The 26,940-nt window shown below is 48.6% G+C and overlaps 1 protein-coding gene across 5 annotated transcripts; it reads right to left on the bottom strand.

Annotated features, from left to right (window-relative positions):
• On the bottom strand, positions 1 to 26,940 carry TBX1 (T-box transcription factor 1). 5 transcript variants are annotated; one of them, XM_054006935.1, is made up of 9 exons: positions 26,626 to 26,940; positions 20,670 to 20,792; positions 18,585 to 19,008; positions 12,836 to 12,937; positions 9,883 to 10,054; positions 8,687 to 8,842; positions 5,710 to 5,777; positions 5,360 to 5,460; positions 1 to 2,506 (listed from the first exon to the last, which is right to left on the bottom strand). In XM_054006935.1, the coding sequence occupies exons 1-9, from the start codon at positions 26,648 to 26,650 to the stop codon at positions 2,091 to 2,093; spliced, it is 1,587 nt and encodes a 528-aa protein (XP_053862910.1). In that variant the 5' UTR covers positions 26,651 to 26,940; the 3' UTR covers positions 1 to 2,090. The 5 variants fall into 5 exon arrangements, with proteins under 5 accessions (XP_053862910.1, XP_053862912.1, XP_053862914.1 ...); XM_054006937.1 differs by lacking the exon at positions 26,626 to 26,940 and adding an exon at positions 20,924 to 22,029; XM_054006939.1 differs by lacking the exon at positions 26,626 to 26,940 and adding an exon at positions 20,939 to 22,029.

The following is a 26,940-nucleotide window of genomic DNA, read 5'->3' as shown; positions in this document are numbered from 1 at the left end:
GAAGGAAAACCGTTTATAAATGTCACTGTCCAATGTCTTTTCAATTTAACTGTAATAAGATTATCTACACATATCTATAAATATCTACAAGTATCTACACTGTTTGCAGATATGACTCTTTGGTTGTCTTGACTTTTTCCTACACTGCAACTATTATGAAAACAAAACCAAAAACGTTTGTATAATCTCTGAAAGAAAAAAATAAATATAACAACTTCATTAAACAAAAGCTTTGGCACTAATCAATGTCCAGGTAACAAATCATAGTGAAAACTCTGAAATAACAGCGACAAAGCAACAGGGCATGTCAGAGAGCAGTTTCCACCTGTCTAATAATATGCACAAGTCTATTTCACATCAGCCTTTTTGAGAACAGTTATTATTGTGTAGTCGGACACTAAAAAATTCACAATTCACTGCAAATGTCAAATAAAAACACATGGTTCTTGCACAAATCTTCACAATGGATCCAAATTTTTGTAATGGAAAAAGTTACAGAAAATATTCACATCTGCCTGTATCTCTTCTGGATAGAGCCTATTGCTGAAGACTGGCTAGACATTACTACGTGATCTTAACATTTGCCACCTTCACAAGGTAAGGAATCCCCTTTCAAAAAGATACCAAGAGAACACTGTGGAATTTGCAATGCAGAGGCACAAATATGGATGAATTAGAGGACATAAAATATAACCTCTCTCTTTCCACAGAATTCTGTGGAGGAGAGGGAGGAGGACGGAGGCACTTATAAACCCGCATGGTCAATTAGCCGTTAAATCCTTCTCTGAAATACAGGACTGGCCTGACAATTGGTGGAACACCAAGCAAAAACGTAGTCTGGATATTCATAATGTGTAGCTCGAGACATATGTCAGAAGCTAAATTTTGGGATGTGGACCATCTCCACAAGAAAAGCAACCTGAGGGGAGACATAAAATGTACTTTCCAGATGTAAGAAGGGGCATACAGCAAGCAGCCAGTTGCAGCTCTGCCAGATATAAAGGGCCAGCCCCTGAAAAGCATGCTGGGGGGGAAAAATCCTCTAAAAGGCCAGGCTACAGTAGAGAGTATTTAGACACCAGGAAATCACCAGGCAAGGTAGTGCTGCTTTGGTGGTGTTCTCATCACCAGCAATCATGAACCCTCTGAGAATATGAAAATATGGCCCAAACTTTGTCTTTTTTTTCTGTATGCTTGTAATGACCTTAATACCGATTGTTGGGAAAAATAAAAGTCTGTAGCACTGTTCTTGGCCTTGGGCTACATTAGAGAAGCACCGGGCCCCAAACAGTTGCTTGTGTATAAAGTTGCCCCCTACAACCTCATCAGTCATGAAGAGATGGGCCCTGGCTGGAGGTCATCTGGCAACATCAAAACATTTCCTAATTTAAGCCCTACTTCCACCGCTAGTCCCCTGGAAAATACAGTGGGGAGGGGGAGAAGGTTTAAAGCCAAGGGAGCCCCCAGTCCTCCCACGTCAGTGAGTCACAACAATACCACTCAGGCGGATCTCACGAGGAGTAGGATCAGGCCAAGGGACTGCAGGTGCCCAGGGCCAGCTGCGGAGCACAGGACATCGTCTCATTCGGTGTTAACGTGATTCCCCCTCCCCCCCAGGGCTGGCTTCCTTCCAGAGCCCACATGGGCTGGCGCGGGAGGGCCAGGCCTGGGCGCTGGGAAACCGAGAGTCTACGGCTGGCTCTGCCGTAGGCGAGTCACTGCCCCTCCCCAGGGGCTAGTCACCCCGGCCGGCCTCCTTCCCATCATCAGTGCGGTGGGTGGTGCCCGTTGCTCACACGGGAGCGGGAGGCGCCGCCTCTGGCTTTGTCGCTGGAGCAAAGCGAAGTGCCGCGGCCAGTCGCCGGATGCCCCGGGCCCGGCCCGGCCCCTGCCTGCCTCGCTCCGGCCTCCGGCCCGCCCGCTCTCTCCGGCGGGCCAGGGGGCGGGTGGGCAGAGCCGAGCAGCGGCCCCGCCGGGCCGGGCCGGGCCGGGCCGGGCCGGGGGAGGCGCTCGGGGCGGCGGGAAGCGGGAGTTCTCCTCTCGGCAGCCGGGGGGGGGGCGCACACCATGCAGGGCAGGGAGCGGGCGGGTTACCGCGGCCCGTAGTCGTAGCTGGGCGGCGCGCCCGCCGAGGAGTACACGTTGGCCGGCGGCGGGCCCATGTGGTGGTGGTGGTGGTGGTGGTAGCCGTGGCCCCGGATGCTGGGTAAGGGGTAGGGGGCGGGCCGGCTCTTCGCCCCCAGGTAGTGGTCGTAGGCCGCCGCCGGGTACTTGTAGGGGTGGTGGTGCAGGGGCTCCGAGGCGGGGGGCTCCAGCCGCAGTTCGTGGTGCGGGGGGCTGGGCCGGCTCCCGGGCGTGCTGCTGAGCTGGACGAGGCCCCCCGCGCCGGGGACAGGCAGGGCCGGGCTCAGCACCCGCGACATGAGCTGCTGGTGCGCGGGGTCGGCGTGGAGAGGGGTCCCGCCGGCCGCTTCCCGCTCGTACTCCCGTCGGCTCTCCGCAGCGTCTGCAACACAGCCCGGGACACGGAACGGGCAGGGCAGCCGGTTAGAACCTGGCCAGGGCCCCCAGCGCCCCCCCTCCGGCCACTGATACCGCAGCACCGAGCCAGGGCCTCCAGCGCCCTCCCAGCCACTGGCACCCCAGCACCGAGCCAGGGCCTCCAGCGCCCTCCCAGCCACTGACACCCCAGCACCGAGCCAGGCCCCCCTCCCAGCTACTGACACCCCAGCACCGAGCCAGCCCCCCCCCCCCGGCCACTGACACCCCAGCACCGAGCCAGCCCCCCCTCCCAGCTACTGACACCCCAGCACCGAGCCAGCCCCCCCCCCCGGCCACTGACACCCCAGCAACGAGCCAGCCCCCCCTCCCAGCCACTGACACCCCAGCACCGAGCCAGGGCCCCTAGCGCCCTCCCTGAGATGTGTCGCCCCAGCCACTGTCCCACCACCCTCCCTGAGAGCCACTGAGCCACCAGCCCCCGCCCCAGCGCCCTCCCAGCCACTGACACCTCACCACCGAGCCAGCCCCCCCACCCCGCGCCCTCCCTGCGATGCGCCCCCAGCTACTGACACACGCACCGCCTTCCCTGACAGCCACTGACACCCCCTCCAATCACCCTGCCAGTGCCTCCGGAAGATGGAGGAAAGGGAATCCCGCAGACACTGACCCCATTATCTAGCTACAGATCCTAGCACCCTCCCTGCGCCTCCGGCAGGCGTCAGTATCACGACACCTAGCCACAGACCCCAGCGCCTTCTCAGCCTTAGGGAGTCCCCTAGACACTAGTTTCCCCTCCCCCCCATCCAAAACACAGACCCCAGCGCCCTCCCTGAGCCTCCAGGGGGTTGATTTCCCCAGACACTGACCCCATCGCCCTCTCTGAGCCTTGGGAAGAGTCCCCTAGACAATCAGCTCTTACTTCTAGAGGTGTTCTCATGCACTGAACCCAACTTTACCCAATACATTTCAAGCACATAGAAAACCAGAAAAGCATCCGAAGAAGTGGGATGTAGCCCACGAAAGCTTATGCTCAAATAAATTTGTTAGTCTCCAAGGTGCCACAAGTACTCCTGTTCTTTTTACAGAAAACCATGGGTATTTGGGGATTCAGTTACCCTTAAAACAGGAGGATGGAGGGCTGCTCTTAAATTCTCTCACACAAATCCTAGTGAGAATGTACAAGCCGCATGAAAACACCCATTGCAAAAAAACTACTCGTTGTAAGCATGAGAAACTTTTAAAACTGCCTTAAAGTTAATCCCAGAATGCAAAGAGTCTCCCGTGGAATGAGTGGGAAGCAGAGCAGATCTGAATCCATGAGTGTCACAAACTTTTAGGGAGTTCAGTAGATGCACAGATTATGCTGAAGATGTGGGTACAGAATGGGAATTATATTATTTCATGTCGTCAGTAAACATAAATAGCTGCAGTATTTTGCAGCAACAGTCCAAACTTCAGCAGTTACAGGAACATTGCTGTAGCACTGTAAGACTTCCATAGCATTTTCTTCCCCTAGAGGGGTCAAATGCTGTCACCCTAACTCATCTTTAAAGTATATTTGTCTGTGAGTAGTTGCACTGAAATCAGTGGGGGAGCACAATCTGGTCTGATGAGTATTTTTTGTCCTGGACCTTTTAGTCTGCACCAGCCCCAACAATCACAAACAGGGAAGCTTAGAAAAACCTTCTCTCCCTCTCTACCCATGCGAACTTTTCCATTTAACGCAACCACTTTAAAAAAGGAAAGCCTTCAATTCGTTTCGCTGCAAAGACTAAGTTTAAAAAAAAAAAAACTAAAGGGGGGGGGGGGGAGAGGGGAAAATCCAGGGGAAAAAAAGCAATGATTTTTAAATGAAGTGTTTAAACATTGTGTTCAACAGAAATCTGTGCTCCTGGGACAATACATTCTGACTGTGATAAATAGAGCTGAATTGACTGACAAGTTTGTACACGCTTGAAATTTTTGCAATTGTGTAACACTAAACAAATACAGACTTTTCTTTATTTTAATAGGCCTGGAGTGTGCTAGGAGAAAGGCCCCTGGTTGTCTTTGCAGTTGTTTACTCTGTGTAATGGAAAAAAAAAAATCAATGAAAAGTTCCCAGTGTGTATGCTTAAACCATGCACTAGGTTAAATACAGCTCCTGAATATTATGGGATCTACATTGAAAACCACCAACTTGCTTTTTCAAAAGGGCAATGCATGCAAAGCATCTTTAGGATATATGTGATTGCGGGTATGTCTCCATTTGTAAACGAAACATTTTGTCAAAATGCCTGAATGAGGGAAACTCAGAATTAGAAGCATATTAGGAAGGAGGGTGAAATATCTTATTTTAAATTGGAGGGAAAGGCCAGTGTCAAGTAGTTTAGTTAGCACACTCATATACTACAGTGATGGGTGTTTTAAAAATACTTTAAAAGATTAGATTAGGCCCAAAATGTATGCTTTGTTTAAAAAGAAAAAAGTTAAGATTTTTTGGGGAAAAATATAATCCCAGTTATTAATAGAAATGTTTCAATTTTTTATATGTCAAAATCATTTGGATTTAAGCATTCCTTTTCTGCCTTGTGTTAGTGTATGAAAACCCAAGTTGAAACGGACTGTAAATTAAAAAAAAAATGAAATTAACCTGTGCAGTTTTACAGCCCTTATTGGTGGAAGTAAAAACAACAAACACCCCCAATGCCTCCCCCCACCATAAAGGGTAAAAGGTAAATGAAAATATTCAGCCTCTTGATTTTGATTAATTATTATTAACACCAGTAAGAAGATATACAGGATATTTATATGTCCTTTATGTAAACTGAAAGTGTGTGTAAGTCTGTGAAGATGGAGGAAGATGCAGGAAGCTCACCTTTCTCAGTCCCATTCTGATGTGCAGGGGAAGAGACTGGATTCCTGGACCTGGCAAAAGCACTCATCAGAGGAAGGGCCCCTGGTCTGTGATTCCTGGGCCTAGAACAGAAGAAAAGAGCAGCATAACACTGTAATTGTTTCAGTCTAAAGGGCACTGCCTACACATTAGGGAATAATATTGCTCTGACTAAGATGGCCCTATTAATAACTCCAGTATGCAACTAGGACCTGATCCCACCCCACTGAAGAAGTCAATAGGGCTATTCAGGTGCTTGAGGCTAAGCAAATGCTTAAATTCCTTGCAGAATGGGGGGCCTTAATATGGTTAGTAAAGGACAACAGACTTACCAGTCTTCTGGATCACAGTCTCTGAATCCTTTAGCGAAGGGGTTGCTGGCAATCTTGAGTTGTGTGATCTGAAAGGAGGAGGGAAGGGGGAAAAGGACTTTGAGTGGCACTTGCAGATATTTCTGATTAGAGAGTGCCTACTCCTTTAAACTGACTTCTGGGACAAATCAACCGAGTTTCACCCAGTATAATGGAGGGGGCCCAAATAGTATGTGCAGTCCTGGTTCCTCTTGGAAAATTATAGGCACCAGCAGGTTTGAGAGCTCTCTTTGCTTTGGAATACAGACATGTGGTTTCCCTCTGCTCGAAAATGCAGAATTGTATGCTATCTAATACGAGTTCAAGGCAAAGGGAGAGGCAGCCCGAGTCTGCTGCTAAAGCTGTGTAAATGCACTTGTAAGAAAATGCCACATTATATGGGTCACCACCAGAGCAGCTAAGACAAATCACTGGATAAATCATACTTATGTATTTATTTAATTCGCCAGGGAGAAGGCAGGACATTTTCTATATTTAAGCAAATCCACGGATAAAGTATGTGATTGTGAGTTTCCGGAATGGGTTGAAAAACAAACTTTAAGCCCCTCAGTGACAGTTCCAGCCTTAGAGGTCAAACTGATAGAAAGCAGGAGAGAAAGAGCAGCTGTCCTGAGCCATCAGGCAAATGCCAACTTGGGAGGGATGGGGGAGCCCCTTAAAGGCGCAGCACCCAGCTCTCAGCCCAGACGTCTTTGACTATGTGGGTTTTGGATGTTGTCCAAATAATAATTGTGGAATTTTTTTATCCGTGTAAATTTGTTTATTTTAAAAAGCTTGAAACAATTACAAAGGGTGGGATCTACACCTTTTGCTTCCTGGGAATAGGCACAACTAACTGTGCTAATAAAAATAATAAAATAATAGATAATAAAATAAGCGTTTTAATATTCCTACGAGACCCAAGCGCTACAAAGGGAAGAAGGAATTTGGCGTTCAATCAGCTCTCAGAGTTGGATAATAATATTTTACCTTGCGCTATTGGGAAAGATCCTTAATTTGAAACTCTAATTATAGACACGATTTGCTCCTCGGTTTATACTAAATGAATGTTATTTTAAAAAGCGACTGGATTTAATGCTACCCAAAATATGTTCTATTATTTGTGTGTTCCTGACGAACAGACCCAGGGTGGCAAATGCAGATAAGTAAAATAGCATATTTGTCCAAACAAATTTTGAGTGACATTTCGCAGCGTGAAGGCTGTAGTTTCCCAACTAGCCCGGGTCTCGGGTTTACATAGGTAATGATGTCCCTCTGGGTTTGAGGAAGTTTTCTATGGAGTTAAAATTGCAAATCTGGAGCTCACGCAGCTTCCTCGGAGTGCAACAATGTAGCTTTGGAGCAGGGCTCCCTGAGCTATCAGATTCCATGAAAAGTCAAGGAATGGCTTTAGCAGATGGATAGGAGAACATCTCCCTAGACACCTTCCACAACTCGAATGGAGACTCAGAGACTGACACTTAAAAACCCCAGTTCAGCTCAGCCGTCTCATGCTCCAGACCTAGAGGAATCTTCAGCGAGGCAGAAAAAAGGACAGCAGATTGTTTCAGAGAAAACAGTCAGAACTCAGTAAACGCTGTTAAACTGATAGGCGGTGGCTCTGCTTACCCATAAAAGCTAATAGGCCTGTTCCAAAGTCCAGTGACATTGACTTCAGCGGGCGTTGGATCAAGCCCTAAATGGTTTGCAGTTCAAAGACTTGTTTTATTATTTGGTCTCCTTTCTCTCTTAGGTCATTTCGGATTTTCTCTGAAAGGAGGAGGAGATCTCTAGTTCATAGGCTTTGGGGCGACTATAAAATAATTTAGTACCATAGCTTGTTGTACACATGAGAAAATTAATGCTTAAGATGGAAAGAGTGTTTCTAATACAAACAGCAATTTAGCTTCTCTACAATTATAAATCACTCAGATGACGGTTTAAATAATAAAACTGTATATTTAAAAGGTTATATATTATCATTCCAGACTAGTGTTGTAGTCTGACATTTCAAATCTTAAATTGGTTTTGGAGCCAATGATCAACCTAAAGCAATGAAATGATATCTGTGTTCCGTTTGTTATAATCACATCTTTGTTATTAATGTTTTATTTGGTTTCCCACTGAATGCTTAGTCATTTCTACTGGATCACACATACATATTTTCCCCTCTTCCCCTTAACTAAAGTCTATACCATAGTAGTGTATTTGCTAAGAAGATTTTCCCTCAAACTCTCCTTATGCTTTATTATACACAGTAATATGAGATATACAACAATTCTCTGGAGAACATAACAAGGGGTATCCGTCTAGCAATCCCTGTTTCAGTCAGTGCCTGTGACCCCGAAGGGCTCTTGCTTCACAGTTGCTATAGACTTAATTAACATATTTTCTTACAGAATCCGAAATGCACATTTGAAATGCTGCTGGGGGTGGAAGGGGGAGAGAGCGTGTGTTCCTTTTTAACAAGCTCTAATTATTCTAATCGAGATAGCAAAACAAACAAACAAACTCAATATGACTCTTCAAGTGCGTGTTTTAATCAATGCGATGAAAAAAAGTGCTTAAACCCAGAGCATCTGGCAGCTTTCTGATTAGAAATGAGAATCAGAGTTTTTCAGATCTGGCATAATTCATTTTTGTTTAACTACTTTTTTTTTTTTTTTTTTTTGCGCATTGAGTTACTTGAAAACCTTCTTTAGAAAATCATACTTTTTTTTTTAATTAAAGAGAGAGTGTTGAAAGGTGATTGCATTTACCCAGTTCCAAGAAGCTAAAGACCCGTTCTATTTATTTGTATACTAACAAAGTTTCCACTGGCTGGGTATTACCTTTTAAGCATTGACTGCTCTGAATTAATATCCCCCCTCCTTCCCGGATCTCCATCCATCAAGGGGAAGGTTTTGATAAATGAAGTATCGGAGGGTTTGTGTCTCAGTAATGAACTCCAGATCCTCACCCTGTGATTCTGATAGGCGGTCACGGCGGTGAAGCGGGTCTCCTCGAACACAAACGTTTTAAAGTTCTCCTCTGCATACTTCTCGCTGTCTTTCCTGGGGTCCACGTAGACCACATGAAAACGAGGCTGGTATCTGTGCATGGAGTTCAAAATGATCTGAATGATAAAACGAGCAAGGAGATCATAATTGATTCATTCTACACCAGGCCGAGCGCTGAGAGGAGAGCACCGCGCTACGGGTATTGCACCCCTCCCTGCACAATGTCAGGCTGGCAGCCTGGAAATGGGCTCCTGGGGGGGGGGGGAAGGGGTCAGAGAAACAGCAGGGTTGCAGCTCCTCTGAGGCTACGTCGGTGCATAGTATTAATTCGGGTTAATGAAGGATTGATTCTTGTAGGAGGCTATGCAGTGAAACGTTCCGCATGTTGCTCTGAGGTCCTATTTGAAATCCTAGGCACAAGCACTGCGGTGGTGGAGGTGGGGGGGAATCCCGTCTGAGCGGGATTCCCCAGCGAGCCTGCCTCCTTTAAAGAGGTGACCTCATGGGGGGCCAGACCGTTCTGCAGGGAACAGAGGGGAGAGCTGCTACAAGCCCATAGGCTCCACTATTAAATATAAAGAAAAGGGGAAGGGGGGCATGTACCTGAGCTACTGGGGAACATCGAACTGAATGGAAATAGGCGGGAAATCTTGGGACATACCCAATATATGGAACAGGAATGGGAGGATCAAATGGCTATCAAAAGAGAACAGCGTGTAGTTAACTCTGGGACAGCCTGTTTTCCTTAAACACTCATTATTCCCCATGCAGTCAGTGCCCATCTCTGAAGCCAGTGGAAGTGGTGGGGATGCAAGGAATGGGGGAATCGGGCCCTTAGGGAAAAGTTCAAAGCTAAACTTAAAGTGTCCTGTGCCTCCTTCTTATGGGCCCGATCCAACTCCTGGACTCAGCACTGGGTTGGCAGCAAATATGACATTTGGGGTGTTTCCAATCAGAATGAGCAGTTACTGAAAGGACCCGATCCACCATTGCCTGATCCTTTCTAGATCGTTCAGGCATTTTGAAACCAGGTCTCATTCTAGTTAAACGTGTTTTTCTTTTCGTGCGTGTCAAGAAAATCCACGTGCTGAAGATTTCACATGCCATTCTCCTCCCCTTTCAGTGCCCCCGATTGGTTCCCCTCCCTAACACTTACGTGCCCATTGTCATCCAATAGATTGTTGGTCAGCTTCAGTTTATCGAAGGATACTATTTGTTTCATCCACTGGGCTCCTTTAGCAGGAGAGTCGGGGTGATAATGAACTCTCCCTGGGGTAGCAGGGTCAGCTTTGCCGGCCACCAGCCAGGAAGAGCTGTGGAAGGCATATCTGCAAAGGAGAGGCAAAGCTCTGTCAATGGCACTCGTGCTCCAGTTGGTTAAACACGTGCCTGGTTCTGCTCTGGACTAGCCACGTGAGCCAAGTCCTTACAAAAACTCTAGGGTTTTCTCAAGGCTTTCCCCATCTACACCATGGCGAGGAGAACACATGAGGGCTGATTCTGCTCTTAGCCAAGTCCTGGTAAAATTCCGCTGATTTCAATGGTGCAGGATCAGGTCTAATTAGCGAAGGCCAGATGCTAACACTCCTACTCAAGTTGGATAATACCCAGTGCGCAGTCCCATTCAGTCAACGGAACCACTGGTTACTCAGCCTGAGTAGCTGTATCAGTATTTAGACTCTAAGATTTGAGTTAAGTATTATTTTTCTCGGTGGATTCCTTATAAAAACCTCTGGGCTGCTCTGGGAACGGAAAGTGTAGTTTTTACACAATTAAAATCTAGCTGTAAAGCTAGTGTGCGGAGCAGGAGAGCGCTTCCCCACTAATGAACATGGCCTCTGATTTCCAGAAAGCCAGTGGGAAAACGCCAGACTTGTTGACAAACAAAACGTTTTCCTAAGTTCTCCGGTGGAATTCGCAAGAAGGAAAATCTGCGCGACAGGGAAAATTTATAGCTACCTGCACACATTTGGGATGGAAGCCAGAAATGCTACCGAATAAATAAAATTTAAAGAGTGAAAGGAAACCCTTTACACGGTAATGTTCTGGCTTTAAGTTAAAAGTGGACATTTATGTGCAGTTTAATAGCTGATCCAGAGTTTAGCAGTCTTGCTACAGTCTTTCAAAGTCCATATTCAACAGTAACATTAAAAACAGAGACCAATCTTCTATGCACGTGTTTACTTTAAAAGCCAGTGTATGCACGGGGGGAATTATACACCATTGGAGTTGAGCAGAAACATTACTTTTTTAAAAAAGATATTCTCAATTGGATGTTATATATCCCATTTCCCCTGACAAGCAAACGTTTCTGTAACGCCTTGAGAATTTGGATATCTGTCTAAATATTTATATATTCGACGCTGAGATTCATATGCACACTGGCTTTTAGGCGTCCTGATCTGAAGCGAAATGGATAATGAGCCTTTCACTGTCTTCAAATTAAAGGTGTTACAAATCAAACCGCATCACTGATTTGTGAGCCGCCTATTTCCCAGGTCGCCTTCCTATGCGCTCACTGAAAACAGAGAAAGAATTTGGAGAAATATGCGGTTGGCTTTGTTGGTGATTTTCCAAAGTGGCCTCAGGCTAGGACAATACAAGCTCTTTTCAGTGAAACATAAAGAAAACTAGTCTTGGAGGTTAGCGCGCACAGAGCAATACCCATTCCCTTGCTGTACACAATCACGCTCCAAAGCAAAAGCCTATGGGGATCTTTTATATGAGGTGAAAAATGAAATGTGATTCTTAAAAAGAGGTCTCTCCGACGTGGAATCTTCAAGAACTTTGATAAACAGCGAATTCTACAAACACTTTTCCTCCTAAAATCGCTGGTCTATAGTTATTGTGCTGAGAAAGCCATTTTACAGGCAGCAATTAGCCTGATTTAGAAGATCGACATTTCTCCCTGCAGATGCAGTTTATGAACTTAATTTTAATTTTTTTTTAAGATGAGAATTTGGGGTGAGTTGTTTTTTTCCCCAGAGATAAGTAAGAGTCTCAGTGTCATGGAATAAAGGGATTTTTTTAAAAAAAACCACTAATATCTATGTTTTGACTGTGTGTGTACCTGTAGAATATCCTGTTAGGATGAGGGAATATTTTACTTTAAAATACGTTAGGACAAATTCTGCTCTCAGTTACACCGACGTAAATTCGAAATCACTCCTAAACTCAATGGAATGATATGGAATTTACAGCGAATCACACCGAATCTGGCTGGCTGCTCCAAGAGCTAACTACAAAAAGGGGTGGCACCTTTTTATTACAGCCCAGATATTGTATTTTAAAACAGAACCCCCCACCACGTGTGGTATTTGGAGAAATCTTTCCTTTCAGTGAGGAAGCCACAACGGATTCAAAACAACAAATCAAGCGTTTAGATTCCAAATCTAGTCCACTAGATTTTTAACTTCAGCCCAGACTTAAAGCACATCGAGAGTCAAACTAAATAATTGTCCCCGTGATAGAGAAGAACGCTTCTATCGCTCGAGTCCTGGGGCTTGTTAGGTGAGGTCATAGAACCTGGACATTTGAAAGACCGGTCAAAAGGGGAGCTGGCGGGCAGGGGAGTAGTGTGAATCCATTGCTGCGACAGGAGATCTATATTTAATGGCAGAAGCCAACCTAGACCCAATCTATTTTTTTTAAATAAATATTTAACCTTTTTCTGTGAGAATTACTCGGGCTGTTGTGCATGAACTCAAAGCACCCGTGTAGCTGTAACCAAGCCTAATTTATGAGCTGTATGACAGAGGAGAAATTTTACACCCCCGGTTCAAATACGTTTCAATTAAAAAATTCTCTCACTCAGCATCTTGCGCGGAGTGGACAGGCACCGGGTGCGTTTCACACCGGAGAGCTGCCGGGTTTAAGAAGGAGGGGAGGGGAGGGGAGGGGGAATCGTGTTCGCGGTTCTGTTCTCCCCCCCTTTGCCATTCACCAGCAGGGGTGAGCCTGGTCCAAAGCCCACTGAGGTCAGTGGAAAGGCTCCGACTTGCTGCTTTGGGCACAGACTCGGGGAAATATTTATTTCCATGTGTCTCTTTCCCTCGGTTCCCCATCGCAGTCCCGGCTAGAGGACTCAAGGAAAAGCTTTTTCTACTTGCCGATATCTTTTGTCGTCCACGGGTACAAAATCCATTAACAACATGTAATCAGCCATGGGGTCCATTCCAAATATCTTCACCTGGAAGGTGGGGAACATGCGCCTGGGGCAGGAGAGAAAAACCACAAGGCGTGGGTCAGAACAGCCACCAGCTCCTCGCCTGCAGTAATCGGGGACTCGCATCTGGTCCCATTTCACTCCATTCTATCTGCACGGGGATCGTTCCCCTCTTGCAGATAAAACCTTTTCCTCCTTTCTGGAGGTAGATCGATGGACCGAGCACAGAATAGGTGATGAACAAGGGTGAGTTAGAAACAATATATTCATCCCTGGACCCGGGAGAACTGGGGGACTTTACAGATCAAAGATTTAACATATTGTGGACTAGACTCAGACCGTGGGGACGCTGAAAATGCAACAGATAATTGGAGTGGGGGTTCCATGGAAGAGACATAGGGCCCAAACCTGAACGCCTTCCCCAAACAGACCCACCAAGATCAGCCCCTAGGGCATGCATGCAGTTAAGTTAGCCGAGTATTTTTATACTGATGTCAAATTGCCTTCTAGGAACGGTAAAACTTTCCTATTTCAAGTCTTATAAGAAGTCACCGAAGGACATGAAAGAGCTGGGACCCGCTGAGAAGTTAGATTCAGTTCTAGCGCGGCTAGATGAATCTCACACAAGGCTCCTGTGTTTTAATAACGAGCTGTTATTCCGGGGAGGCGGGGGAGGCTTAGAGATGCGCCAGGCTGGCGGACAATCCGAGCGCCTCCCTAGAAAGCTGCGGCTCTGGGTATCGCTGTCTGTGTCTCTTCCCCCCCCCCATTTCAATAGTGTGTGAGTGAGGGGTTACTTTCCCTGCCATTTGGCAACGTCCCCCCACCCCGCAAGCTGTTTGCACAAGGTTGAAAGCTCGTTAGTTGCAAGAGTCTCTTGCAGGGTTGTGCACAAATGCCTGATAGTTCCCCGGGGCTGGGGGGCTTTATAAGGGAGCTCCCAGGAGAAATCTGTCCGTGAACTCGCACATAAAACGTTGGCTGAACATTCAAGTTTGATTTCTGTGATTATACATACAGCTATAAACCCTGTGAACAATCCCTTAGAAGGTCACTAGAAAGAGAGTGACGATCATTTTAAATTCCCTTTCGGGGTCTTTCAGACATAGCTCCCCAGTTCATGCTCGCTTTCCAAAAAAAATCAAAAACAAACAAAGAAAAACAAGCAAACCAAAAAACCAACACCGCCCCCCAAATAAAACAGACGAAATCTGTGCGGGTAAATAGCAAGAGAGGAGACCCCCAGCCTCACACACACAGTCCAACGGATCCTAGCGCAACTCTTCTATTCACTCCCAGCCGAATAGCACCGATCTAAAAAACTGCTGCGTTTGTGGGGTCTGAACGCGCGTCCGAGATGCGCACACGCTCCAGTTTTGCTGCTTCTCTCTGGAACCCTCCAGGAATTTCTACCTGTTCACACCCACTTTGCTCGGCTCCCTGAAGTTAAAGCAGGAGTGAAGTGTGTGTGTGTGCGCTGCGGGCTCTGTATCCCGGTCTCCTCTCCGGGACTAGCTTGACTGGCACTGTCGCCTCACAATGGCAAAGGAAGACACGTGAAATACGCCCGGGAGCCCTTTGAACTCATTTACTTTCTAAACCAGGCTAGTGGGGTAGGTGAGTTACCAAGTGTCATTTCTGACATTCCATCCCCGCTGTACCGAAAACACACGCACCAGGCCAATGGGGCAGGGTGTGTGTCTGTCTGTCTGTCCTGGGGGGGGGGGGGTGTTTCAGAGCGTTCCCCAACTCCCTACATTTCCTGACGCGATAGTCACTTGGTTCCCCTCGGACTCCCCCAGCGCGCACGGATTGGGGAACAGACGCTCCTTTCCAGCGCCGAAGGGGCTCAAGGCCACCAGCGCGCTGTTCATTTTGCAGCCGACTGACCAAGTTTGGTCTCGGCATCTTTACGTTTTCGAGAAATATCCCCAGCTAGGCATGCGCTCCGCGGCACTGTCCCCAAGCCAGGCAAGCGAGCATGGGACATTTCCCCTCCCAGCCAGGCTACCGAGAAAAGTGGAGAGGGTCTCTCTTCCGCATTTTCCTCTCTTGACTTATACCAGGAAGGGGCTCGTTCTGCTTTGGCACCTTGACCCGCACACACCCAGCAATGCGTTTGGAGGCCAGCATTTTCCAAAGGCTGCGAGTTAAAGGTGAACTCAGATGAGCTAGTGAAATGGAATATCAACCCACCCCCCACCCTAGTACGTAACAAATGCGCCAATTGCCTTTGTTCCATTTAGAGCCAATGCTGAGGGCTGGGGGGCTGTTTACCCCAAAGCGTTGGTCTGCTTTTCCTTCTGTTTTAGGTTTGCTTGTTTTGCAAGGCGAGCAACCAGCGCGTGGGGTATTGCAGAAAGCGCGTGCAAGGGAATTTTAACCCACCGGCCTTTACATTTATCCACACTGAAGCTCCAGGGAAAAAGTAAAACAATCTACATTTAGCAAGGAGGTTGACTAAGGAACCTAGCCCGCTTCCCTTGACTTCATTGGAACGCGGTGGAAAGGCAAGTTATTTCTATTACACATTTGTTTAGCTCCAGTAAATTTTAGCCCGGCTCCAAACCCGTAAGTTCCCGGAGTTTTTGTAACAACAATTACTGTTGCTTATTCAACCTAAAACGACACAAGCCTCCATGAAAACACAGGGCGCTCCAGGAACCAACGGGAGGTGGCAAGCTAGTTAAGAAGCCATGGGTGATGCTTTTTGTTGTTAAAGTTATACCAGCTCCTGAGGAAAGCACAATATTTTCATACGTTACTGATTTGTTTTAGCAAATCAACGCGGACATTTAAACTGTCCTCGATTTAAAAGATTTAAACCCTTATTAACCTTAACTCCAGTGTTTCTTTTTTTAATGAAGCTTTAAACAAACAATTTAGCTTGATAAACCCCAGCTAAAAAAACACTTAAGGCCAACACAGGCAACCGTGAAAATAAATGAGACCATTAATAGAGCGCAGTGGGGCTACCTGGAAGCAGCAATCTGCCTTTCAGATCTGTTTGCGTGTTTTATTTTACCACCAGTTTTACATCCCTTGCTCGTTCAATTAACCCTTTCGTCATTTAAACCTACTCTTTGTTTTAATATCATCTCTGCACCTATACAGAGTTATTTCACAAAGTCTCCTGTAGAGTCGTTGCCGAGTTATTTATAACGCAGCCGTTCAGATTTCCCCCTCCGTCTCACCCACCCCACGCTCGTCTGTAAAATCAAAAGGACACTTCAGAGCTAACCAAAAACAAAATCCTGTTTTCCCGAAAGGCTCAGCTGTTAGCTAAAATGGCCTTTTCCGTTAAAAAAAAAAATAAAGAGAGACTCAGATGCGATTTGTATTCAGTGACGGCGGGTAATGGTGACACTAAAGCATTTAGGGAAATAAAAGGAACAATCCTGGACAACATAGAGGCTGCAACACGGAGCGAAGAAATCTCCAGTCGCAAGGACTAGTCAAATCCAGAGCCCAGTCGCGAAGGAGACTATACTCCGTATAAGGCCTGGCGCTTAAGGCCCAGGGCTGGGCTGAGAAATGCTTTGTCTAAATGAGAACAAGCACCCGGGGTTCGGTTTTTTGGATTCTCCCCACCAACCCCCGCACTGTAACCGTACCAAAGCAGTGACGCGAGCCTGAGCTCTACAAAGCTCCTGCACCGAGGTTTGGAAAACACTGATTTTTCCCCCTCTCCTCCATAACCCTTAAAATCAATAGAGGCCTGTCTCTGGGATAGAAAGCAACAGCCTAGCTTGTCTTCGTTAGAGATGCTGAAATCTTTTCCTGGTGTATTGTTCACCACAGACAACAGTTCGAAGGACACTGGGAATAATTGCTGGATTCCGCAGCCTTTTATAGATGAAGTTACAGGGGGTGCCATTTGCTAACCTGCTCATCAAGGTATTACTAAGTGATAGGATCTACAACATTATTAACGACCGGGGGAGTCAGTCAACATAATCAAAGCCACAAGTACAAACTCCGATGGCGAAAGTCGAGCCATCCGGGTGTTTGTTACCGCTCGAACAGCAGAGAGAGCGTCAAAAGGCCGCACAAAAAGAGTGACACTAAAAGGTGTTTGCAGAGACAGCCCCAGCGGGGAAAGGTTTTAGGAAGTCTTACAAGAGAACACATCGCAGTGAACGTCAGGGTCCGTGAACCCTCTTTATTCACGCTCAAATGCTATAAGAAAACGAGGAGCTCACAGCAGCCCAATACCAATGCAACTCAGGGTCAGTTTAGCTATTTCACTTGAGATCACAGTTAAATGGTGTCTAATTGACAGACAGGGTCATAATCCTGCCCTCCCCCCCCCCCAGGTAGCTGTTGAATTAGCTGTAGCATAGAAATTTCCTTTTTAAACACGATAAAACGTTCGCGTCCTTTGTTAATTTCGACGACGAAGCTTTATGCTAACTGGGTGTGCTGCCTTCTAGGGTTTACATTGATGGGTTCGATCCGGCTCTCCTCAAACGGGTAAACTACCCACTGAAATAGCTGGGAGATTTACCGGAGAAAAGGATGCTGTGTGGGGCCCCATAATTAATATTCTCAGTGCTGGTAATTTGTGGATTCCAGAGAAGGAAACGTGGAAAGTACTGGAAGGTGAAATAGAGCTGCTGTGGCTTCTTATCTGTAATCTCTTCACGCGTGCTCTAAAACACCCGAATGGGGATTCATTTCTGCCCCAGAAATGCGTTTGAACAGAGGTGGGTGTTAAACGGATCCTGCTAATCTTGTTCGTAAAGAACAGTGTCCTCTGCAAATACATGATTTTAAATCTCGCGTTTGAGAGTCAAAGGCGATGTTAATGGTACTGACTTTGTCGTGTACAGTAATCAGTCTTCGACGTGTTACATAACCCCCCCCCCACACACACACACACACAACTTTCCTATTCGAATCTTCTGGGGAGTTGTGTACATTTTAATGCACTGCTATTAACTCAGGTATCTGTACGGACTTTCACAGAACACCCAAACCCTTCGCTCCACAAGAAAATTGCCGATTCTGCTCTTAAAGAAGCACGGGGGTCAAATGACTGTATTGGGGGCTAGCAAGGTGATTACCCCGACAGAGGGGATTTTTAAAAACAGTCTGTTTTCTTCCCCAGAGAGGTATTTGCTCGCTAGCATTTCACACGAACCCATAAGGTGGTGGCTCTAACCGGAACCCCACATTAAACTCAGCACTGCTGTGTACGAGGCATGAGTCAGAGACCGAACAACTACAGCGGCTCATTTGGTCGGGATCTAACCCCGCAGCCCTGGGCAGAAAGGGCCGGAGCAGGGCACCCGCGCAGCGAGGAGCAGCCCACGGGGCGCTATGGGTTATTTCGTTATCACACCGGGACACTTCCCGCTGGCGGGGCTATAAACCTTACGATGCTTTAAGCGCGCAGTAAAAATGTATTTTCCTGCGCTTGTAAAACCGATCATAAAAAAAAGCCGAGGAAGCCCTAGGGTAGGCGAATTGGGTGGAGGCAGGGTTCGCTGGGCTGACAACTCTGGGTGCAGGGCTGAGCGGGTCACCGGGAGAGGGACCCTTGGGAGCCACCCTCTGGGATTGCGGGCTCTGGGGTGCTGTGTGCGTGCGGAGGGGGGGGTTGAAACGGCTTCCACCCCCAGCACGAACCTGGTTGAAAACTCCCTCCCCGGGCCTGCCCCAGCCGCTGCGAGCGGGGAGGCGCCACTGACCTGCCGGCCTTGGTGACGATCATCTCGGTGCCCAGCTGGTTGAACTCGTCCCACAGCGCCTTCATCTCCAGCTGCACGCTGACATTGGCCACCTTGGGGTTCTTCTTGACGGGCGCTTTGGCCGCCGGCGCGGCGGAGCAGCCCGAAGCAGCCGCGCCGCCGCCGCTCTCGGGTGGCTCCGGGCCGGGCGGCGGCGGGTTGGGGCCCGAGCCCGGGCCGCCTCCGAACGGGTAGCCGTGCTGGTGCGGGTGCTGCTGGGCCGAGCAGGGCTCGTAGTGCGGCGGCTCGGGCTGCCCGTAGGGGTCCCCCGGGGAAGGGGAGAGGTGGTAGCCGCCGGAGGCGTTCAGGCTGCTCAGGCTGTTGGCCGTGAAAGCTGCAACATCGCAAAAATGGGACAGCTGGGTGAGCCAGGGGCTGGAGATGGCTGAAATCATTCCAAAAACAGGCGGTCAGGGCTCGGCTCCGGCTCCCGGCTCCCCCTACTCTGCGCGCCCGCCACCGCCGCGCCCGCGTCTTCACTGCGCGCCCCGGGGTGCCCTCCCTCGCCCCAGCCCCGCCCCCCCCCTTTGGGAGCTGCTGGGCTCCCCCAGGCAGGCTGAGCTCGCGCGGCGAGGCTGCCAGGAGCCGAGGCGCTGCAGAGCCCGGCTTATCTGTGCAGAGGGCCTCCCCTCGCCGCAAAACCGGTTCTTATTTCTATTTAGATAAGGCGCTGCAGGTAATGGGCCTTTCCTCGCCTAGGGACTGGAGCCCTGACGAGTTGATTGACAGAGGAGTGCGCCTTTTTAATAGCCCGCCTGACACCCATTTTTCACTCCCGAGCCAAAAAAAAAAAAAAAAAAATAGGCATCGCCCACAGGACCCTCCACTAATAAACAATCTACACGCGCACCGTGCAGGGAGAGCTCTATCCCCCAGCAAACAGGCATTGGAATAAAGCAGACTGCCTGCACAACAACCGCCTAGTCCCCGGGAACCGCTGGAATTTGTGTTCTACAATTGTGAATACAATCTGATTCGCTTTGCACAAGCTGCAGGACTGAAATATTCCTGGCAACACACTCTTGTCTCTCTGGGTGTTTGTTCCTTAGATTATTATCCTCCCCTAGCCCCCCCCCCCCATATATTTAAGAAGGATTTTTTTAAAAAAGCCCAATCAACTCTGCATCTGCACTTGAAAAAGCAAGAGAATTCATAGAGGGTGCGTCAGTACCCTGCAAATCGGTGATTTTTAGCCCTTTTTCATTTGCTGATCCCTACACAATTTAGAATGGAGCTACAGATCCCTTTTTACGTCTTAGATATCGTCTGCGGACCCCCAGGGGTCTGCGGAATACAGGCCGAAAGCCACTACTCTCAAGGGATATGGGTAAAACTAACAGAATTGTCACTGATCGGGATAACAGAATGATAAGATACTGGGGGAGAGTTTTGTGTTTACAATAAAGTGGGGGAGGAAATAGAATCATTTAAAAAGACGAGGGTGACCAGATCTTTCTAAAGAGCTTTGACATAAGCACAGGATTGTTTTAATTGCGGATTTGGGACGTGAACAACCCGCTCTTTAGGTTCCAAGCTGTGCTGTCTGATTAAATCTGTTCGCAGTCAAAACGTCATTAAAAACAACACCGATCTTTGATAAGCCTTCCTAGGCCTCTGCCACTTCCACCTCTTTTTGTCTCGGAAATACTGTCTTTTTCCTCACGTTGTTACTATTATTTACTCACTACAGCTCAGGGCTGGTCTCTTAAGTAGCCAGGAGTTGCTATAACCAGTTTTTTATTTCCGTTTACCGGCTGCAATTATTATTTTTTTAATATGTTGACACTTTGACGCAGCCATAGCAGGGAAATCAGCGGCAAAATACACATTTCCCCACTTACATTCAAAACAAAACCCCGGCACAACTGCTCAGAGGAATTCCCCTAAAATCCTGCATCCCCAAGATTTGCTCCACCCCGCCTTTTGTTTTTAATGCATTTCCCCTCGCGCGCTAGTGGGGCTTTGACTTCTTAGCTCCCGGGCTCGGATTTGCAACTGCCCCAGCAGCCACAAGGTGAACGAAGCTCAGGTCCGGGCTGCACTTACCTTCCATGTCTCTGGTGACGGTGCTGAAATGCATCCTCTGCGGCTGGGAGCCGGGGCTGAAGTGCTTGCTAAGGCCACAGCTGGGCTCCTCCAGCGCTTCCTTCCCTGCGTGCTCGGCGGCGACTGAAATCAGAGAGGCGATACTGAAAGCATTTGCCTTGGGAGACAGAGGGCTGTTCTCGTCCATAGGGGAGACCGATGCAGCAGCCTCCCCCACCCCCTGGCCTCGCCAAACGCTCCCCCCGCTACCACACCATCCAGCCAGGCACCATGCGCCGCCAAGATCGCTGCACCGCCTCGAAGGGGCCAAGAGAGGAAGTTTTCAGGGCGCTCCCTTGAGGTCTGCGCTCAAGATCCCTTCGGCGTCTGCAGAGCAGGCGGATCGGGCCCCAGCAGGCGCGGCTCCCGGGCGAAATCGGCTGGTCCCGCAGCGGCTTCCCCCTCGGTGATTTATTGATTGATTTCTCGCCTCTCTTCCTCCCCCTCCCGCTCGCAGCAGGGAAAGTGGCTCCCTTAAAGGCGCGCGGCCCCGCTCCGGGGGTGGGTGATGTCACATTGGAAGCCTGGTGCGTCTGCCTGCAGCGGCGGCGGCGGGGAAGCGGCTGCTGCTGCCCAGAGTCTGTCAAAAGGCTCGGGCGGTTTCCGCGCCTCCTGGGCACAGGCAGGGAAACACCGCCGCGCGCACGCTGCGGGGGTGGGGTAGGGGCAGGTTGTATTTAAATGGCCCCCTGTCAATCACTGGCGCCCAGGCTGGAGGGAGCCGGGGAAGGGGGAAAGAAGAAAAGCGGGACGTCACTGCGGATGTCCGGTCCGGCTAAATACTCAGTGGTGCCCCCCCCCCGCCCCTCCTCCAGTCAGGGGGAGCTTTGACACTCTGCTGCTCGCTGGACGCAGCTCCCACCAGGCTCAGAAGAAGCAGGACAATCACCATTCTGAAGCCCTTCCTTCGGCAAAACTCCAGCCAGGGCTTCAAGGATGGAAAATAAGGCTCATGGGGTATTGATTATTACTACCCGCAGCGCTTCTTCGGGCAAACTCCAGCAAGGACGTTCAGCATTTTGCTCATATCATAATGCATTCGTAAATAATAATCATCATTTTATAATGAATAAAGCAACCGTTCATAATGACCAGCAGCATTGTCATGGGCCGGGCTGCAAAAACCAACCAACCAACCCTGTGTGCCCTATCCAGCTGTATGTGTGGTACAGATTATTATTATTGTAGCAGAGAATCATCGCCTTTGTTGGTGATTTTTTTTTCATTTAAAGCCATTTTCCTTCCTGCTGAGTCAGAAAAAAAGTGTGACTGTAGTTTGTTCTTTAACATACAATCTGTTGATTTAAAGATTTGACGGAGACATATTTAGAAAGTTTGCAAAAATGGCTGTATGAACCTGCTTTGTGTATCATGGTATAATTCAGTTTGATTTAAAAAATAAAATAAACGCCTTTCAGGGAAAAATAACCATAGTTAGAACAGGACTTTACAGACAGGTGTTCCATAATATCCTGGTTTTAGATTATATTCATATTATTAATCTAGATAGCCAGATATATAAATCTGCTTAATTGGCAGTCACGTGCAAAGTTATCCTTGAAAGGGTTTCACCTTTATCAAATGCAACGTTGTAAGGCCAAGCAGGGAAACAGTATCGCCTTTCATTGCTATAACAGACCTAGCATATGTGCAATGTGATACTCACTCCAACTATATCAGCCCATAGGATAACCCAAGGCAAACACAGCTTGTTTAGCAGTCTCTCCTCCTCTGCATCAGAAAGGCTGAGGCATTGGACCCGAAAGAGTCAAAACTGCACCTCTGGCTGCAAATTGACGAGCACAACCGAAGTCCTGCCAAGTTGCTTCCAGGTGTGTGTCCAACGTGAGACCCATGCGAGCGCCCCTGAAAGTCACAAAGCGTCGGGGAATGTTGAGCCCTTTCTCAAAAACAAACCAGCGGTGTCACTGGAAGAGGCAGTGAACAAGTAGGGAACGCAGTTCTGATTGCATAACCCCATCAATGCAAAGGTGGTGCACTAGGTTTATATATAATTGCCCTGTACATAGCCTGAGGGGTCGATTCTCATATTGAAATCTTATTATCTTTGGATGTGGTAAAATATGTGCAGAGAGAAGGTACAGAATCCTGTTACATCTTTGACCTGCGGTTTTCAGATTAAGGCATTACTTTATATTATGTTAGAAATTATTGTATAATGTTATTTCAGTCAGCAGCTTTTCAGTTCCCCGGTCTATTAACTGAGCCATGGAGGGGGGGCAGATTATTTGATAATCCTCCTATTTGTTGGAGATGAGCCGCACTGATTTTGTATACACGAAAAGTGGATTCAAAACGGCAACCGTAACATCGTTGGTGTGACAACGAAAAACATCTAAAATCTCTTACTAGACCATTTATTCTAAAAGAATCTCATCTATATGGCGCGGAGCGGGAGACTATTACCTAGTAAACAATTCCGTCTCAGCTCCGAACCTACTTCGGATTTCCCTTAAATGTCCATTTTCATGGAACCGAATTTACAAGCATCCAATTTTATCACCCAGTCGAAAAATCGCTAGGTGAAAAGTAAATATCTCCCAGGTGCAGGGGGAAAAAATCCGCCCAATCCAAAAACACCAAGCTATTTTTAAAGAGGAAACATTTCACTGGGCCTTAGAGTTTCTCTTTATCTCTATCTTTTTCACTTTCATTTGTCTGCACGAGCAGTCTTATCAAACCCTTCCCCGATTCCCCTCTAATTTTTTTTGGCTAACTTCACTGAAGGGCTGATTCTTAGGATTTCGCCCTTTTCCATTATACACTTTAAAGAAAGGGTTTTGACACCACCCTATTCTCTGGCGATCTCCTTTCTGACTTTGTGTTAGTAGAAATCTCATTTAGGAGCGCTCTGTTTTAATGGGACTGGGCCCAACCCTGCGTAGTCGAACAATTTTTCAATGGAAACTTTGCCTATAAGGGGGGATAGACCCCCCCAGCCCCGCTAGTCCATCACGATCGTTAGATTAAATCTGCAAAGCGGCCGGGTCTTCAAAACCTCGGGCAGCGCTGAGCACCTATGCTTTCAAATAATCAGCCCGTGGCGGGTGGGGAAGGGGGGGTGGAATAGAGGAGATTTCCGATAACACGTCAACGTCTAGGATATTCTTGACATCACACCCCAGAGCTATTTTTCTATTTCACGCCACTGAAAATGTCCCAACACGGATGAGCCAAAAATCTCACCCACGCGTGACATGAGCAGCTACTCAGCCATGTACCCTCGCCCAGAGACAGGAGCAAGCGTCCTCCATTACTTGCCAGTCGTTTGCACTGGATTGCCCTGAAATCCGGGCTGCACTAGGAAGTCATAAAACACCATCAAGAAATGGAAGAGAAAGCCTCTGTGTTTAGCAATGCCCTGGAGGTTGTAAGTCATAAACCTATCTACAAGTGCAATACTTTCACTCGGCCGGCTACTTGCCAGCCGCACGGGGCGTGGGGCTTGTTGCAAGGGTTTACCCGAGTTGACCCTCTCCGGGTCCCCAAATCCTAAATAAACCCGAAAGCCCAGATCCGAGGACAGCGCTCCAGGGACACTTTCCTCGCTGTTGGGCAGAGATTAGTGACACAAAGGGGCAGTGGCACCGTCACGCGCCCCCGGACTTTTCACGCGACCTTCTCCGAGCAGCCGCCCAAAGCAGCGAGTCTGCGGAGATGGCTGGTGAGATTGGTGACACACAAGGGACTGTAGGCCGAACACTGTGAAACTGGCGTAAATTCGCAAGAGAGGAGAATCAGGCCTTAAAACAAAGGGACTCCGTTCCTCCCAGCATAACCTGCAGCAGGACTAGGGTGTGAGCTCTCAGTGGGAAATACTCCTTGCTCATCGTTTAACTCGGCCGGGTGGAGGGAATCCTCTTCCACAGGTACTGGAGAGTCCCCTGGCACTCTTCAGCCTCAGTAAGGCTTACGGGGAGCAGGCCCTCGGACTAGCTGGGACTGAGCTCGCCCTGACTGAGGTGCAGGCCCAGGGTTTGGAGACCTGAGATAACAACGACATGGGGCTGCCTTCCTGCTTCATGTGTGTCACCTACCTGCTGCTACAAAGCCCCCAAACCGGGAACGATCCAGGTGATAAAAGACAAGAGTCAAGCCTAGGGGATGAGGAGGAGGGGGGCAGGGAAAAAAACCCTGCCAATAGGAGTCAAACGGAAGGAAAGATGCGATGAGCCAGAGTTGGCTTTTTTTTAGTTAGAAATGTCACTCCGGGATAAAACGATCCCCGCCTGATTTATTCCGAAGGATACAATGTGAATTCCTCGGCAGAGACTTTCCTTTCAGGCCCTGCCAGGTGGGTGAGGCAAAAGCCACCGGTTCTTCCCAAGAGGACCATGTTAAAAGCTCGGCTTGGTGGTTTCCTCCTGGCCCTGTGGGCTTTGGCTTAGTCCCCTGGATTCTTGTTTAGAGGCGCGCAGCTTTCCGCTCTTCGCCGTTTGCCAGTTAAGTGCGGTTTTCCTCGCTGCGCTATTGATTTTTGCGGATCTGCCTTTAGAGCGTTATAAAAATGGGACTGCGGCATTAGAAGAGGGCAGAGAGGATGAGCGCGAAGGACAGAAAAATAAAATCACCCTCGTGCCTCGTCTCATGCGATTTCCTAGCTCCGCTTTCCCTCCGAACGGATCGTTTCCCGTTTCCTCTCGAAATTGCTTTCCAGCTCCGAACTATTGGCAACTACGCGCTGCAAAAATACGTGCTGCGGCAGATGCGTACAATGGGCGAGGGGTTTCTGTATCTGGAACCAACGAGACATGTCGTAAACATGCGAGGGGAAAGCTTGGCCCGTTCCCGGCTAGAGAGAGCGTTTAAAGCAGGGAGAATCTTCAATGCCAAATACTCGGCCAACCAGAGCTCCCAGTACTGGCGTGGAAACCATTCTGAATGCAGCTGTTTAGTATTTAGCATTAGTGGCTCCTAAATGCGGGGCTCAGAGTTACCTGCTCACCTTTCTCCCTATGTAACTTTCGTTTGGTTTCTGCTGCGACTGCCGGGCAGCGGAGTTTATCCGTAGGTAATAATAGCTGACGGGTCGGAGCAGTTCCCTGTCCTTATTGCCGTGAGAGGACAGCCGTGCAACCCCCACACCACCCCGTTCGAGTCCGGCTTGGCCAGGACAAGATATTTTCATTTATTTAATTTCAAAAGGTGACCCCCGGACCGGAAGTGGTGCAGGCTGGCATGTCCAAACGGGGGATCGCGGGGTGCGCTCGGCTTCTGCTTTAGCTCCTTTCGTCAGCAATTCGAGCTAGCTAACAACAACCCGAGTCTCTGGCCAAAGAGCCCTTGGGGACATGGGCCTTCATGCATAAGGAAGAGGACACCTCCGGTTACTTTCTATATCGATCGGTAGCTGGCCCAGGATTGCACTGCTTCTAATGAGCAGCAAAGGGGTTTGTATCGTATCAGCCGGTTTACATGTGATAACACTCCCCCCCCCCAGTTGTTTGCCGCTCTTGAACCAGGTAATTGTACATGAAAGGTCCACTCGCGGTTAACCATTTCCTTCCTCCTGCTGATGACATCAGCTAACAATTGACAGTGTCACAATGAAGCATATTCTCCACTCCGGCCTTTACAGAAAGCGCTAGAAACGTTTATTTCGTACAGCCTCAAGATTCCCATGCAGGAAACACATTATTATATTATTAAAATACAATATTAAAAACTCAGCAACAGATATTTCCTCTCGAGGGGTCACGGCTTAAATGCCCGCAAAGGCAGGCGGGAGACCAGTTAAAAGCAATACCAGATTTTTTTATTTGCAATCCCCCCACACTCCTTTGATGTTTCCCCAACTCTCAGCCATTCCAAAGAGTGGCAGCGATCCTCCCCCAGCCTGGAAAGAGTTAATGCCGCCTAAGGAGGGAGACGGCTGTAAAAAGAAAGGGATACTTACGACACCGCTCACAGAGGTTCAGCATTCGCTGCAGCTGCTTCGGGTCTGAGCCCCGGACCCGGGCGGCTGCCTTGTTTATTGGGATGCTTCCCCCTGGGCTAGGGAGTCGCGGGACTTTTGCGTCCCCATTGCCCTACGGCGCAGGGAGCAGCCGGTGCTAAACGCCGCCGGCAGAGGCTGGGGGCTTGCCACACGCCTGCCCCTGCAGTCCCACAAGGGAGGGGGGCTATATACCCCTGCGCCTGCGAGGGGCTCGGACTTGAGAACGGGCCGCCTGCCTCTCCCGGGCGCAGAAGGGACAGTGAAGCCGTGGTG

Source organism: Malaclemys terrapin, chromosome 16, assembly GCF_027887155.1.
Source record: "Malaclemys terrapin pileata isolate rMalTer1 chromosome 16, rMalTer1.hap1, whole genome shotgun sequence".
NCBI classification, from domain to species: domain Eukaryota; kingdom Metazoa; phylum Chordata; order Testudines; family Emydidae; genus Malaclemys; species Malaclemys terrapin.
Note: the sequence above shows the minus strand (reverse complement) of the source record. Positions and strands in the feature narration are given on the sequence as shown.

Bases quoted from the DNA above. Each gene is read 5' to 3' on its own strand.
- TBX1 (XM_054006934.1), bottom strand. From the start codon at position 20,856: ATGGACGAGAACAGCCCTCTGTCTCCCAAGGCAAATGCTTTCAGTATC. The intron at 10,055-12,835 runs GCAAGTAGAAAA...TCTCCTTTGCAG, and splicing joins GTGGACGACAAAAGATATCG to ATATGCCTTCCACAGCTCTT. The intron at 5,461-5,709 runs GTAAGTCTGTTG...CTTCTGTTCTAG, and splicing joins GACTGTGATCCAGAAGACTG to GCCCAGGAATCACAGACCAG.